Genomic DNA, 14607 nt, shown 5'->3' on the forward strand with positions numbered 1-14607 from the left:
GTGTATCTTGGCCGCTTTTTCCTTCTCTCATTCCTGAGCAGTTGGTGGTGGCAGTGCAGACTCGGCCAATACGTTCAGACACAACAGAAGCAAGTTGTCATCACTTGAGGGATGGAAATTATAAATTTATTTAAATATTTGCCCTCATATACATTCACAAATTGTTTGAGAATCTCAAAACCTGCTCATCTATCTCTCACTTTGGTGAGCATACGGTTAATACCTCATTAGTTCTTGCAATTTGAATTTATTCAACATCATTTGCTAATCTTTGTCATGATTAAATGGAAGATATGTGTCTTGTCACTCGTGCCTGCATCTATGACAGAAATTATGCCAATTTTGGATGTCCTCCCAGCAACTCCTGTATATCCCAGGATTGGCCCCACAGAGTAGGAGTGTAGCAGATGTGGTATTGTTGGCCTCCCTTCTACAAACATGCAGGAGTCTGGCATTTTAGTATGTAAACTAATAGAAATTTATCTACTTTCTTGTGCAAAATGTTATAGTTGGCTCTGTCCTGATGAGTGCCAGCAGGCCCCATAAGCTGCACATATGTAGAGCACTCTAACATGGACTCGACAGACTAGATATTTCTAAGTGTTAAAGACCAGATCACTAGGTTGTAGCCCGAGTCGACTGTCAAGTTAGCTTAGTCCAGCTGAAGTAGAAGACTACCACTCCATCAAAATCTGAAGCAGTTCTCCTTGAGCAGTCATAATTACCAATAATAAGTAACGATCACCATTAACTTGTATTGATCGAGGTCTACCGTTGGTGTTGGCTGCTCTATTCTATTTCACGATCAAACCTATATGTGCCACCTTCCTTCAAAGATGCATTTTCATGGCTGAGTTTTGTGCAATTTTGTATGCTCTAAGCCAGCTGCTTATATCCCAACATTCATTTGTCATTGTAGTCAACTCCCATAGTGCCTCACAATAGCTAAATGAAGTATGGGGTTCAGTTCCTGAACACATTGTGCCTATGTAACCCTTTCCACCATTGCCCACAGAATGGGTATGGGGTGTATAATAAAGTACTATATTGAACTCTCGCAGTGCCCTCATGACTCTAGACTCTTTTAACCCTTCCCATCCAAAGGTGGTTGAAATCCAGTACTGGCCATTTCCCATTCCAATTAGATTTAAGACAGTCGAGCTATGCTGGGTGCTCAGCCATGTTGGTGTTACCATTAACGAACTTGCAGACACTGCTGCTAGAGACCCCGTGCCAGTCCTATCTCCGAAAGGATTCCTTGTGCGAATTTCTGTCTTCATAATAAAATCCTCAAGTGTTGGTAAGATAAATGGCTTGAAATTACAGATAACAAATGGCATACTATTAAATGTGGCCTATTCCTATGGCATTTCACCTATTTACATCATTAAATTATAGTTTGCATTTCTCTCCATATTCATTGGTTCTCACCCTTTCATTGGTTGGTATACAAAATTTTCAAACCCATTCTCTTCTATTGCTCTTCATTTCCCTTTTCTCTATTACTTTTTGATGGTTGTCTTTTATGTTCCATTTCATCAGCTCCCGACTTCCCATTACCTTGCAGAAAAAAAAAATCTAATTCCGTCTCTTGTTTAATCGCTTTGTTTCATCAGGGTTCCATTTTAGCTTTTTTAGCTTCCTTTGATAGGTTACTTCATAATAACCTGTTTTCCATCCTCGTCTATTTTTCTGGCATTCATGAGAACTTTTATCTGTTTAGCATATGTTTAACTCCATTTAGGGTCACCCCTTAAAGGGCAGTAGTTTTTATATTTTGTTTCTTCTGTAGTTATGAATATTCTCTTTGGTTGCAAGGCCTTTCACAACCGTAAAATTTTTTTTACTGTATAATCATTACCATTTCTGTGGCTCTTTGACCTAGATATTATCTTTTCATTGCATCCAAAAAGTTATTTTGGACTTGCTTCTATCTACTGTGTCTTGAACTAATTTAGTATTTGATGACGGTTCCTGTCTAAAATGAGTACTTCCCTTTTCCTTGCGACCCCCAGGCTTCCCGAACCACTTTTCTTCCTGTGTGTGTGAGACCCTGTAAGGGTGGCAACTACATAAAGCAACTGTAGCTTGGTAAGGCTTCAAATGAATTATGGTAGAATTAGCTCTTAGACTGCAAACAAGTAAGATGACTATTGCTCTAATATCATGTATTAATCTCTAGGCAAGCAAATGGATAAGGAAATGCCTGCCCAGCCAAGCTGTGGTAAAATGAGTGAGTGGTTATTTATTTATGTAGGTGCTTGCCAGGGTTATGTGATGCTATCCTGGTTATTTAATATATTCATGGAGAGAATCATGAGGTAGGTCATGTCAGAATGGGGGGGGGGAAAGAGAAGAGGTATATGCTTAATGTATTGTCCTGATTATCAGTAACTGAAGTACAGTATATCAAATGTAATACTGTGTATGCAGATGACAGTTAAATTAGCAGTGTGTGAAACAGTTATGGTGAATGGTTGATATTTGTATTTAAGTATCATAGAAGACTGTTTAAAGTGACTGTGTAGTTGTGGTGGTGAAGAGGGAATAAAATTATGGATGAAGTAAATGTGACTGGTGAACCTACCGAGTTGTCGTTCAATTTAAATACCCGGGATGTGTAATTGATAAAAGAGAATTTGTGCAGTTGAAGTTGGGAGTCGCTTGAGACAAGGAAGGAAAGTGGTTGGTACAGAGAAAGCATTGGTTAAAAAACACACGATAGGAATAGATGCAGTCCTAGAGCCATATGAAGGGGTGGTGGTGCCAACACTTGTTTTCTGAAGTGGTGAGATGCTGTTGTGCATGACTGAGGTTTGTGGTGCTTGCTTGTCCTTGATGCTATATAGTCTAGTATGGATCATTTAAGAAATGAACAAGTGACACAGTATATGTATTTTTTCTCTAAAAGCTTGCTTTCACTATATTATTCACCTTTTCCCTTGGATTGATGCATCAACATCCTATGAAAGTAGAAAACAAGGTAATTACTTTTTTCTTATTTTGTTGTACCTAAGACCCACTATCTCTTGTGGCCTTAATGGGGACAGGAAGCCAGCTGGTTGTCAAATGTTCCCCATTATTCCTGAAGCATGTTCATTGACTAACAAATGCTGACATTGTCATCATTGAATAATATTTTGCTCTGAAAAATAACCAAAATAACGTTTAAAAACAACAACGAAACCTCTAGGCAGTGTAATAAGACTAAACAAACCCTTATTGCTGCTATGTTGAGGTAATTTACAGTAGTCAATTTTTATTTTGTACTAGCAGAGGCTTGAACTGCATCACTTGAGGTACCTTAACTTGATGGGTTTGCCTTAGTTGAGGTTCTGCCTCCAAGTCTCTACTGTTTGAAATTGTAGTTATCTGTAGCCACAACATGTCTATTTTTTCTTGTCTTTTGCTCTTCCTCACCTCCCTCAGGTAATATTCTTTGGCCAGCCCCAAGTTTGGATAAAGACCTGCAACTTCCTCAGTATCTGTCTTAGAGGAAGCATCCAAAAGAAAACCTACTCAGGTAATACACTTAGTCAATCTTTCTCTGTACTGTTTGATCACTATCATCATTCTTCTCCTGACCACCACCAACACAGCAGTTACAGCCTTTGTTAGTGAAAATTGCCCTTGGCCATCTTTGTCCTCTATCCACTCAACATTGTCCACAGTTCATCACCTGTCTAAACATTCTATTGATGTCATTGTCTTGATGTGACTTCAGAGTTGTGTTCATCAACCTCATACTTGCCATCCACAGGTTTTATCATATTATTCCACTATATCTCCAATGTTCTTTTCTTGAATAAGCACCAAGACTTACTCCAGTTGTAAACCATGTGTGTATTTTTTAGTTCTAGGTTTTATTTGTCAGCATCCTCCTCATGAACCATCATCAGTATACCTTGTTTGAGATTTCCTTTCTGTACAACCTCTTAGCAGCATAAATTATAAGCTATTTTATAATTTAATGTTGATTTTCAACTTTTTCACAAAATATGGATTGACCTTATCCAGTAGCAATACAGTATATAACCTGCACCTCTTCGACATTTAACACCCTCGTATCTGATTTGGAATTTGCATACCTCTGCAAAAGTTTTTATGAAACCAGTCTTCATAGTGTTACTCATGCATTGCTGGAATCGTAGTACACTGCTACAGAGAAAATCTGTGCTTGTAGTTATTAAAGGCTCGTGGTTTTGCAATTATATGTGTAATTAATGGTTTTGCTTTGTTTTACCTATATTGGCACACCTCAGAGCCAAGTTGTTATAGTCTAGGCTTGGAAACGGTTTGTTTCATCCAACTAGGTATGGTCTCTGATCATAAACCTTTTCTCAATAAAGATTTGCAGTAGAGGTTTGCAACAAATTGAATTTGTAGTAAGCAATGCTTTGTTGATGTTTTATAAATGGTTACAAACTCTAACCCTTAAACTGTGCATGGCATATATATAACGACAGGACCCCAATGGAACCAGAAGCTAAATTTTTCTAACTTGTTCTAACTCTAATTTTCTGTACATAATCTACTAGCAAACACTCCAACTTTGTCTAAATGATCACCAACGTAACTTGAAAAACAAGAAAATTAAAAATAATTATATAATATTGAAAATGTTAGATTTTCAGATCGGCTGCAAAAATATTAAATACCACCAATTGTTCATTAAGTGCTATTATGTTCTCAGAATAGTATATGATCTTCATTTTAATATATTTAGAATATAGATTTTCAGTTTAGTTTACTGTAAAAAAAATCGTCAATATGGCATTTGAAATATGCACCAAATTCAGACAACAAAATTTATAACTCAAAACTTTTAAAGTTTATGAAAAATCCATTCTAATAGGATTGTAGAACAGACAGCGGCGCACACTATATGTAAAAATGGTGAGAATTGGTCAAACTGAATTTTAGAAGCTGACTCAATGTTGACACTAGTTTTAGAGATAATTGAAGTTGAAGTTATCGACGATGTATAAGGTAGTTCCGCTGCATTAATTTACTTGTATGTTTTAATAAACATTATTTGGCATTCATACTCGAATATGTGAAAGTTGTAGATCAATATGTGTTGAAATGAAGTAAAGAAAAAATAACCCTCCAAAAAAACAAAAGTACATATTGGGATAATTATAATAATTATAATGATTTAGGGGATATATTTAGGGGTGTACTTTATATAAGTCAAAAAGCCCTAATCTGGTCCCTAATCATCAAAACAATCTAAAGAAACCAGGAAAATAGTTTGAAATCTGTAAAAAAAAATCAGCCCCAAAAAATTCAAAGTCCCAAGTTCTGCCAGTTATGACTGATTTATTTGTTGACCAATTTAATTCTATCTTCACATAGTTAGGGACGGGTATGCATTCTCCAGGATGTGGAGATTACAACAAAATCAAATAAAAAACAAAGAAGAAAAAAAAATAAGTCTCCCCCCCAAAAAAAATTGTGGACATTGGTGAAAGTAACAGGTCCAAATACATTGTCCAATTTCATTGGACAATGTATTTGTATGATATATAACAAAAAAAAAAAAAGCATAATAACATACTTACTCAATATTATTTATTATGTATTACTCAGCAATGATATAAAGGCACCACTGCATATCCACTTTGTGGACACTTCTAACTACTATTCTTCTTTGTGTGTCGGACAGGTGCTTGCATCTCTTTATTACTGCATTATCCCTCAGTTCCAGTTATTAAAAGCTGTTCTCCTTATCAACAAAACATTCCTCTTTTTAAAAAAAAATTGTCTAAAATCCATTTCTGAAAATATTCAGATGAAACTTTCACGACGCTGAAGCCAATAAGTTGGAGATTTGTTTAACATTTAATATTAATTTTTACATAATTCAAACATATTTTTGCCCAACCCCAGCTTATACCCACATTTACAGCCCAGACTGTAGCAGTGTAAGGGTTAAATTGATACATAGTTTTACATGCATTTGTTTAAATGGTGAAATCAGCCAGCACTATCTTTTAAACTCTTCAATCCCCAAATTGTGCCAGTCTCTCGGCTGCCGACTTGAATTGCTCACCACTTTTTTTTTTTCTACCACAGACAGACAATTTACAATACTAACCAGCATATATACATTTTTGTCTCCTCCATGGACAGGGAAAGGTCATTGAGAGACAGATCTGTTAAACATACAGCATAGTTCAGTGGTTTATTGAACAATCAACTACAGTGTGTGATTGTAGCGCTTTTAAAAGGCTAATCTAAGTACTGTACTGAGAGGTACTCCCACAGTATGCTGCATAAGCCATTTATAAGCTCTCTCGTGTAACGTTTCGTGTACTGTACTGATTAAATTTCTGAACCTATCTCGCTCATTAGTCATTTGCCTGCCTAGTCCCTCGTGCATAATTTTCATTTTTTTTTTTTTTTTTTTTTCTTAAAGGACTGAATTTGATTTAATAAAGGGAACATTAAATTTGACATGAATACGTAACAAAAAATATTTGCTGTTGGAAAATATTGGTGCCTATCGGGTATCTAGTTTCACTTTTGTTATTCATTTATGTGATGACCAATAGGAGACCAGTGACATGCAACAAAATATGATTAATGGCAGCCTATCAGCATGTAGTACGATGAGATGCTAGACTCGAACTGCCAAGATTAGTGTTTGAGTTGTACAAAGTCCTCAAGGTTAAGATTTGTGACAATGATGCTTAGAAGAGAATTGAAGGGTGGCTACAGCGATTGAATTTTTGTTGGAGAAAATTTCTTTCAAGGTAACCGAGGAAAGCCCTCAAAAGGACTGTCTGATATCTGAATGAAGCAGTCTTTGTTGGAGGCAAATCAGTCAATGACCAGTGAATTTGTCTGGGATGCTTCCAGAAACTAAACTGCGACCATTCACTGTGTATGTGTGTTAATCGAGTTAGAGGTTGATTCCATACCAAGACAGTCACACAAGACCATTGTGTGGTGTTTCGTGGTGCTGGAGTTGATTAGCGTTGTAAGAGGGATATATTATAGTCTTGTGGGTTGGTTGGTGTTGTCATCGTTGATCCTTCTCTACGGACAACCCAACCCACAACTCGGTAGAGTGTTTATACTTTACTAGGAGATCACCCTGGGCACTTCTGGCTTTTGGAGAGGGGCTCAACGTCACACGTTTAGGGGATGCTGCTCCAATACTTAGCCTCGTTGTCACGTGCACACACCCACTCGAGCCGCCGTGACTCCCCACTCTCTCCTTATGAGATATGATCTCAATCCCCTTTTGACTTATTAGTATTACCTTCTACCCTGTCCACAGCAGTGGTTCTTGGTTCTTTCTCTCTCTCTCTCTCTCTCTCTCTCTCTCTCTCTCTCTCTCTCTCTCCTTCTTTACTACCTCCTGGGAAGCCTCACTAGGACAAGGGCAAACACCAGCAAATTGGGATACATTTACTGGACAAAGCACATACACGATACATACACACATATAATAATAATGAATCCTATACTCTATAATATTACAATCAGGTTGCACTCCAACATCATCAGAACTCTATCATCAGCTTATCAAGTGGTGTCCTATCTCCTGGTTCACCACCTGATACTATCAACCTCCTCAAGTTGATCAAGTCTACATACACTGTTGCACCATCAGCAAGAGAATATATATATGTATCTATAAATGTGTACAAAGAAAATCAGCATTTGAATGCAATAACATATATCAGTATAAATGTTCATTGATACACAACAATGATGAATCGATCACTCTATCAGTCCTAGAACACATACATTTGTAGGTAATCCAGCCTACGACTGTAACTCTAAACTTCAGTATAAAACACTCCTTGACATAAGAATGCCAACAATCACTTACCTCTCACTGCGTCTTGCACGCTAATGACAACCAAACACTATCAACTCCCTACAAGTAATCCACCAGAACTTCCCTTCCACCTCTGGAAGTTCACTACCCTGATATCTTTAGGTTCTTCCGGGCTTCACTACCAGGATCCTCTGCAGCTCCTCCAGGCTGCTACACCATGTAGTTTCCTTGAGCAACTACGGTGCTTCACCCTTCTGCTAGGGTCCTCCACAGCTCTCCTGGCTGCTACACCATGAAGTTTCCTCGAGCAACTATGGTGCTTTTCCACCTCTACAGAAGCACGTGACACTCCTCTTCACTGCTTCTCCTCACAGCTTGAGATCCTCTCCTCCACTACCTTGGAGTCTCATCAATTACTTCATCTGGGCTGGCTTCGAAGTTCTCAACAACTTCTTCCCCAAAGACAAACCTGCAACCCATCGACACTCCAATAAAATTGTTTCCCCTTTAACACATAAACAAAAATAATCACACAATATGTTTGCCTCCAACCTCTATCTGTCCTCTACATACAGTGAGAGTGGACTCCCCCGTTTTGGGCGGGTCCATACTCCACCTCGCCTGGCGGGTGTGAGTCACACTGGGAGGGTCCTTCGCCGTCAGGAGCCGGGCTCCCTCAGTTACCTGCCAGCGCTCAGAGGAGACGGATGTCGCTCCATGTTCCTCTCTCTCCACTCTTATTTCAGGCTTTCTGCCTTATTAAAACATGTCTAACTTATCAATAAGCATTGCTACTGTCGCTGGGCACACGACCAACTACAAGCAATCACTATGAACTGGCGTATATCGTGCTTACCACAGATTGTCTGGTCGAGGGCGCTCCTCCCTCTGACGAAGCTTGGTCAGGGCACTGCCACGGCCCACGATAATGCCTCTGGGTGGTTTAATAAACACTCCTCGTAGCCCACGACTTGAGACCACATGTCCCCAGCTCGATTCCACAGCTGGTACGTCTGCACACTTCTCTTCTCTTCGAGATATATCACTAGGGGTTCCCTTCTGACGGGAGCTCAACGGAACGCGGCTTTCCCCCTGCGATGTCTGGCCTCAAGTGAGTCAAAGCCCTCCAGAAGCGAGCCTCACGCCTCCAGCAAAATGTCCACATCTCCTAGCCAGTCATCTGTTTTCTTCTTCATTGCCCATAATCTCAAATTGTTATTTATATCCAAGCAACTATTTTACATGTGTGTTATCACCTCAATATTTGCTAGACCTTCTAATCAGGTCAGGCTTGATGAATAACTCTCAAGGAGGGAGACTCGTTTCTCCTGCAGGCTGAGATCATAACAGATATAAAAGCCTTTTCTTGGTTATTTACTTTTCAGGTACTTATTCGGGTACATGACTAGCAGTTGACCAAGTGTGGGGGTGGAATCTTGCTCTCTGTTTAACTAGTTGGTCTATGAAACAGCAGCATGCAAACAGATATCATTTGCTCTGAACGTGACATATAGTAAATAGTGTTGTCTGTTGATCACGAGACTGATATGGCATCTTGAAGCATTTTGGTCAACGCTGGATGCCTGTTGTGGGTTTTGATATGCCAGCCACATGACTATCAGAAGTATCAATTCATACCATTCAACTCGGAATGCAGTTGCAGTCATACACTGCAACTCGGAATGCAGCTGCAGTCGTACTATTCTACCAGTTGCACTCGTAATACTTGACCTAAAAATAATGACTTTTAAACTTGATCATGACACTACACCTCGTATTGTCTTCCCTATACCTACCAATATTTTTATGTACAGTACTTAGTGCTTATCCTTTCAAAACAACTTTATATCATCAATCTGACTACAAAAAACTGTTCTCATCTCATATCCATTTACTAATAAATCTAGGTACATATTGTACTGTACATTGTTTTTTCTCAGGTGTTCAGGTTTTTTTTTGTTGATTCTTGTATTAAGAGTAACTCTCTTTAATAATGTCAACACCTTTCTCCCAGACACTGTTCTCCCTCATTACTGTCTCTTTGTGCTATGTTGACAAAAAGTGCTGATAAGTAATACTGTATACAGTGACACCTCAGCTTATGAATGCCCTTCCTCTTATCTTGAGGTTATCTTAAGATGATTTCGGGGCTTTTTTAGTGTCCCCGCGGCCCGGTCCTTGACCAGGCCTCCACCCCCAGGAAGCAGCCCGTGACAGCTGACTAACACCCAGGTACCTATTTTACTGCTAGGTAACAGGAGCATAGGGTGAAAGAAACTCTGCCCATTGTTTCTCGCCGGCGCCTGGGATCGAACCCAGGACCACAGGATCACAAGTCCAGCGTGTTGTCCGCTCGGCCGACCGGCTCCCTTCTTTACAAAATTTTCGGGTTACGAACCCAATTTCTTTGTAAAAATTTGTATCGGGTTACAAGCTTTGCCTCGAGTTGCATAGTTTGTTGATACGCGTATGGGTGATCTAGCGAGTGGTTCTTGGTGACACGGTCGCCCGCTCCTCAGTTTACCAGTGCTTCCCACTTGGTGACGATTGCGGTTGAATTCTTTGTAAAGAATGTTTTTTTCTGCTCTTTTTGAGTTTTGAACATAAAAGTAATTATTATACATCATGCCATGGGTCCCAAGAAAGTCAGTGGTAAGGTTCAATCTAAGAAAACACATGTGAAGATCATCATATTGGAAACGCAAGAGATCATTCGTAAACATGAAAATGGTACACGGCTACAAAAATCTGTGTCAACGATATACACTGTAATTGCTAAGAAAAAGGACATAGTGCTAAAGTGGCAAAAGATGCATCAACAATCACAAAACAAAGAACAAACACTTGATGTTGAAAAGTTATTAATTTGGATACACAACAAGGAGTTAGCAGGTAAATAGCATTTCAGAGGACATCATTTGTGAAAAAGCAAGACTATTGCATGAAGATCTAATAAAGAAAAAACCTCGTAATGAGTGATGCTTTTTTTGGGGGGGGGGAGTAAAGAGGGAGGAGAGGCATAGGTGAAGGAAAGTATAGAAGTGGGAAATACAGTGAGAGGTATGAAAGCAGGCAGGCTGATATGAAAGAGTTTAAGGCGAGTGGGGGATGGTTTGAGAAATTTAGAAAAAGAAATCGCATTCAGTGTTGTGAGTTGGTGGAGGAACACAAGCGAAGAACAGACCACCGAAGAACTCCTAGCCTTTCACAAGCAGTACCCCCTCCCCTTCCGGCCCGTTGGCGTCGTGAGGGGGCTTGGTGGACGGCTGCCGGAGTGTGATGCTCCATTGGGCAGTCCTCTGTCCTTTTTTTTGGCCTTGCACTCCTGCTGCTGTCTTCTCCAATTGTGCCGGATCGCTTTTCCTTTTCCTTATGTTTCGTTTTTCTCCCCCCTCTTCTCCTATCTGCTTGTCGTTTCCTGCCGACCTTTTGCTTGTTTTGGATTATTTCTTTGGACTTCTTCTATTTTGACGCCCGGGTGCTTGAGGAGGCATACTCTTGCACCCGTAGAACTGTAGTACCCGACGTCTCGAGCGAGGGGAACCTTTTATTGTCAATCCCCCTTTCGTCGCTGAACCCGATCTCGACGGACTGACGGTTCTTAAGGTGGCGTTTGTGGGGCGTATACTCACGACGCACCCCTAGGGGGCCCCGGCATGATCGGCGATAGCTTCCTGTTGGGTGTCCTGCCTCTAATTGTGGCTCCATGGTGGGTTTGGGGGCACATTCGTGGATGAATTTGTTACTTTTCGTCTCTATGTCGTTGAATGTTTCCGTTGTACCCTCTCAGGCTCGTGGGGTGGGCGACCAAGCCCCCGAGTCGGCCTGTATTGGAAGACCAGGCTCTGTAGCTCCCGCTGCGTTGGGCCCCGACCTTGCTCCTCCTTTGACCGTCCTGTCTTCTTCCCCCAGCTCCCCTCCCTCCTCTGAGGTTGGGTCGAGCCTCCAGCCCCCGGTGGTGACCACTTCGTCCCCTGGTGTGGCTAAGTCTTTCGTCGTGACTACTGCGCCTTTTGACCCCTCTCTCTCTAGGGGTTCTCAACGCCGTTCGCGCCCCAACCGCACTCGCTCGATTCCTTCCCGTGCTGATGCGTATCAGGCCTTGTTTGGTCCTGCTTCATGGGCCAAATACTTTGATCTCCTCCCTCTTGATTCTGCGCCTCCTGATGATTTCTCCCTCCATCGGCATCTTGTAGATTCCGTGGATGCGTGTGTTACTTTCAACCCCACTCGTCTCGGTACACGTGTCGTTGCTGCTCCTTCTCAGGATGCGGCTTCCCGCTTGGCTACCTTATCTTGCCTTGGCGAGATCCCTGTTCGGGTCTCCAAGAATGTTCAGATGAATTCCAGTGTTGGCACTATTCTCCTCCCACCCCATGTTGCAACCGGTGTTCGGAATCTGCAGGATTGCCACGATGATATTCGGCATATCCTTGATGCCCAAGGCCATTCTGTCCTCCAGGTTGACTCGTTTACTCGTCCCCCTCGTGGTCGTCGCCGTCGACCCCTTCGCGTTGTGAAGATCACCTTTGATGGTAGGACCCTTCCATCCTCTGTCATTCTTGCTGGTGCTAGGTGCTCTGTCCAGGAGTATATTCCTTCTCCTCGACTTTGTAATAAGTGCTGGAGGTTTGGGCATGGTGCCCTCCGCTGCTCTGGGACTGTCTCTCTCTGTCCTTTGTGTGGGAGTGAAGGTCACTCTAAGTCGGAGTGCACTTCTCCCCAAGCTCGCTGCCTCAACTGCGGTGAAGCCCATCCTACCTTCTCCCGTGCGTGTGTCCATTACAAGCTAGAGGCAGCCGTCCTCAACCTGAAGCACCGGGAGCGTTTATCTTTTCCTGAGGCGAGGCGCCAGGTTCGCCGGCTCCCGCCTTATACTAATATCTCTTATGCTCGCGTGTTGCGCTCTTCCTCTCCTCGTCCTTCCCGCCTTCCTCAGACTCACAACCGTTTCCGGGCCTTGGACCCTGATGCGCCCACTGCCCCCTCCTCTGTTCCTTTGGGTTCTCTCCCGAAGGATCCTCCTCCTGGTCCTCTGTCTGGGGTTCCCCTTCCTTCTACCCGGTCTGTCGTGTCTTCTGTGTCTTCTTCCTCGTCCCCCTCCGATCCTCCTTCCCATCCTCTTCCTCCATCTATTGGCTCTCCCCACCGCCTGTCGGTGCGGGCGGATGTCCATCGCTCTCCTAGCGGCCGTCGTGTGTGCTCTCGTTCGGCTTCTCCTGTTGAGACACTGGAATCCGTTGCCCGGTACGTGGTTGCTGGGACACCGATCTCTTTAAGTCAGAAGCGTAAGCCTGGCTCCTCTCCTTCCTCTTCCCCGGCGGGTAAGAAGGCTTCGCTTTCTTCCTCAGCTCCTTCTGGCTCTGTTGCTCCTTCCCCTCCCGTTTCAGTGCTTGCGCCCCCTGTTCCTGCTATGGAGGTTTCTTTGGCCCCTGCTTCCCTTTCGGTTGCTGCTCTTGCTGGGGTGCGCTCCCCTCTTTCTACTCCCCCTCCTCCTGCTGCTGTCCTTGACGGCTCCTCTCCGTTGTCTCCTCCTCTTCCTCCTCCTCCTCCAGACCCTGCCCGCCCACCTCTGCTCTGTTCTCCCGTTTCCTTCCCTCCGTCTTTGCTCAGTTTACCCATGCCCCCTAACCCTGACTTTGCTGACCCTGATCCCGACCCTGATATTCTTTAACGTGCTCTGTTGCTCTTTCGCCTTTGTTTCTTCCTTGTTCTCTGTTTTTGTCCTTTCTCTTCTCGTCGTTGTCCATTCTTCAATGGAACGTTCGAGGTTATTACGCCAATTTCCTCGAACTCCAACTTCTGATTTCGCGGTTTTCGCCCCTTTGTGTCTGCCTCCAGGAGCCAATGCTTGGTGCTCGTCCTGGTCGTTTTCGTGGCTATTCCTTTCTCTCCCCTTCCCCAGCCATTGCTGGGGCTTCTAATTCTTCTGCTCTTTTGATTCGGGCTGATGTTCCCTTTGTTCCTTTACTTTTTCCTTCACCTCTCCATTGTTCTGCTGCTCGTATCTTTGTGGGGAAATGGTACACAGTTTGTTCCATTTATCTCCCCCCGAGTGTCCCGCTCTCTCTTCCTGATTTGAAACACCTCCTGGACTCCTTGCCGGAGCCTGTGCTCCTGCTGGGTGACTTCAATTGTCGTCATTCTCTTTGGGGTGACGTTCTGACGAATACCCGGGGTCGCCTCCTTGAGCCGTTTCTCCTCTCTTCTTCCCTGTCTCTTCTGAATTCTGGTGAGCCCACTCATTTGGACTCTCGGACTCGCACCCTTTCTTGTCTTGATCTTTCTCTCTGCTCTTCTTCTCTTTACTTAGATTTCACGTGGCAGGTTCTTGATGACCTCCATGGAAGTGATCATTTCCCCATCCTTGTTTCCTTTTTCTCTTTTCGCCCTTCCCTCTCTTTCCCTAGGTGGCAGTTTGCTAAGGCAGACTGGACCCTATTTACCCTCAGTGCTGCTCTCCCTGACCTCTCCCTTCTGCCTCTCTCTCGCGCTCTCCTCCTTTTTCATGACACTGTCTTCAACGCTGCCCTCCGCTCTATTCCTCGCTCTTCCTCTCGGGGTCCACGGAAGTGCGTTCCCTGGTGGAATGCGGACTGTGCTCGGGCTGTCCGCTGTAAGCGTGCAGCCTGGAAGAGGCACCGCCGTAGGCAGACGACCGATTCTTTTCTTTTCTTTCGGAAAGCGAGTGCGGTGGCCCGTAGGGCCATCCGTACGGCTAAACGTGAATGTTGGGCATCTTATGTCTCAACAATTACGTCCGAGACCCCTCTGGCCCAGATCTGGAAGCGTATCCGCAAGATAGCGGGTAA

At 43.1% G+C, this 14607-nt stretch overlaps 1 protein-coding gene across 9 annotated transcripts in view; it reads left to right on the forward strand.

Annotated features, from left to right (window-relative positions):
* Positions 1-14607, forward strand: part of LOC123754394 (upstream stimulatory factor 1) — a 36010-nt gene that overhangs the window by 14539 nt on the left and 6864 nt on the right. For 2 of the 9 annotated variants that reach the window (XM_045736769.2, XM_045736770.2), the window contains exon 6: positions 3430-3523. The exons of the other annotated variants lie outside the window; for them this stretch is intronic. In XM_045736769.2, the coding sequence (XP_045592725.1) occupies positions 3430-3523 (94 nt within the window). The remainder of the gene's footprint in view (positions 1-3429; positions 3524-14607) is intronic. 9 annotated transcript variants of the gene reach the window in all.

This window comes from Procambarus clarkii, chromosome 18 (genome assembly GCF_040958095.1).
Source record: "Procambarus clarkii isolate CNS0578487 chromosome 18, FALCON_Pclarkii_2.0, whole genome shotgun sequence".
Lineage (NCBI taxonomy): Eukaryota > Metazoa > Arthropoda > Malacostraca > Decapoda > Cambaridae > Procambarus > Procambarus clarkii.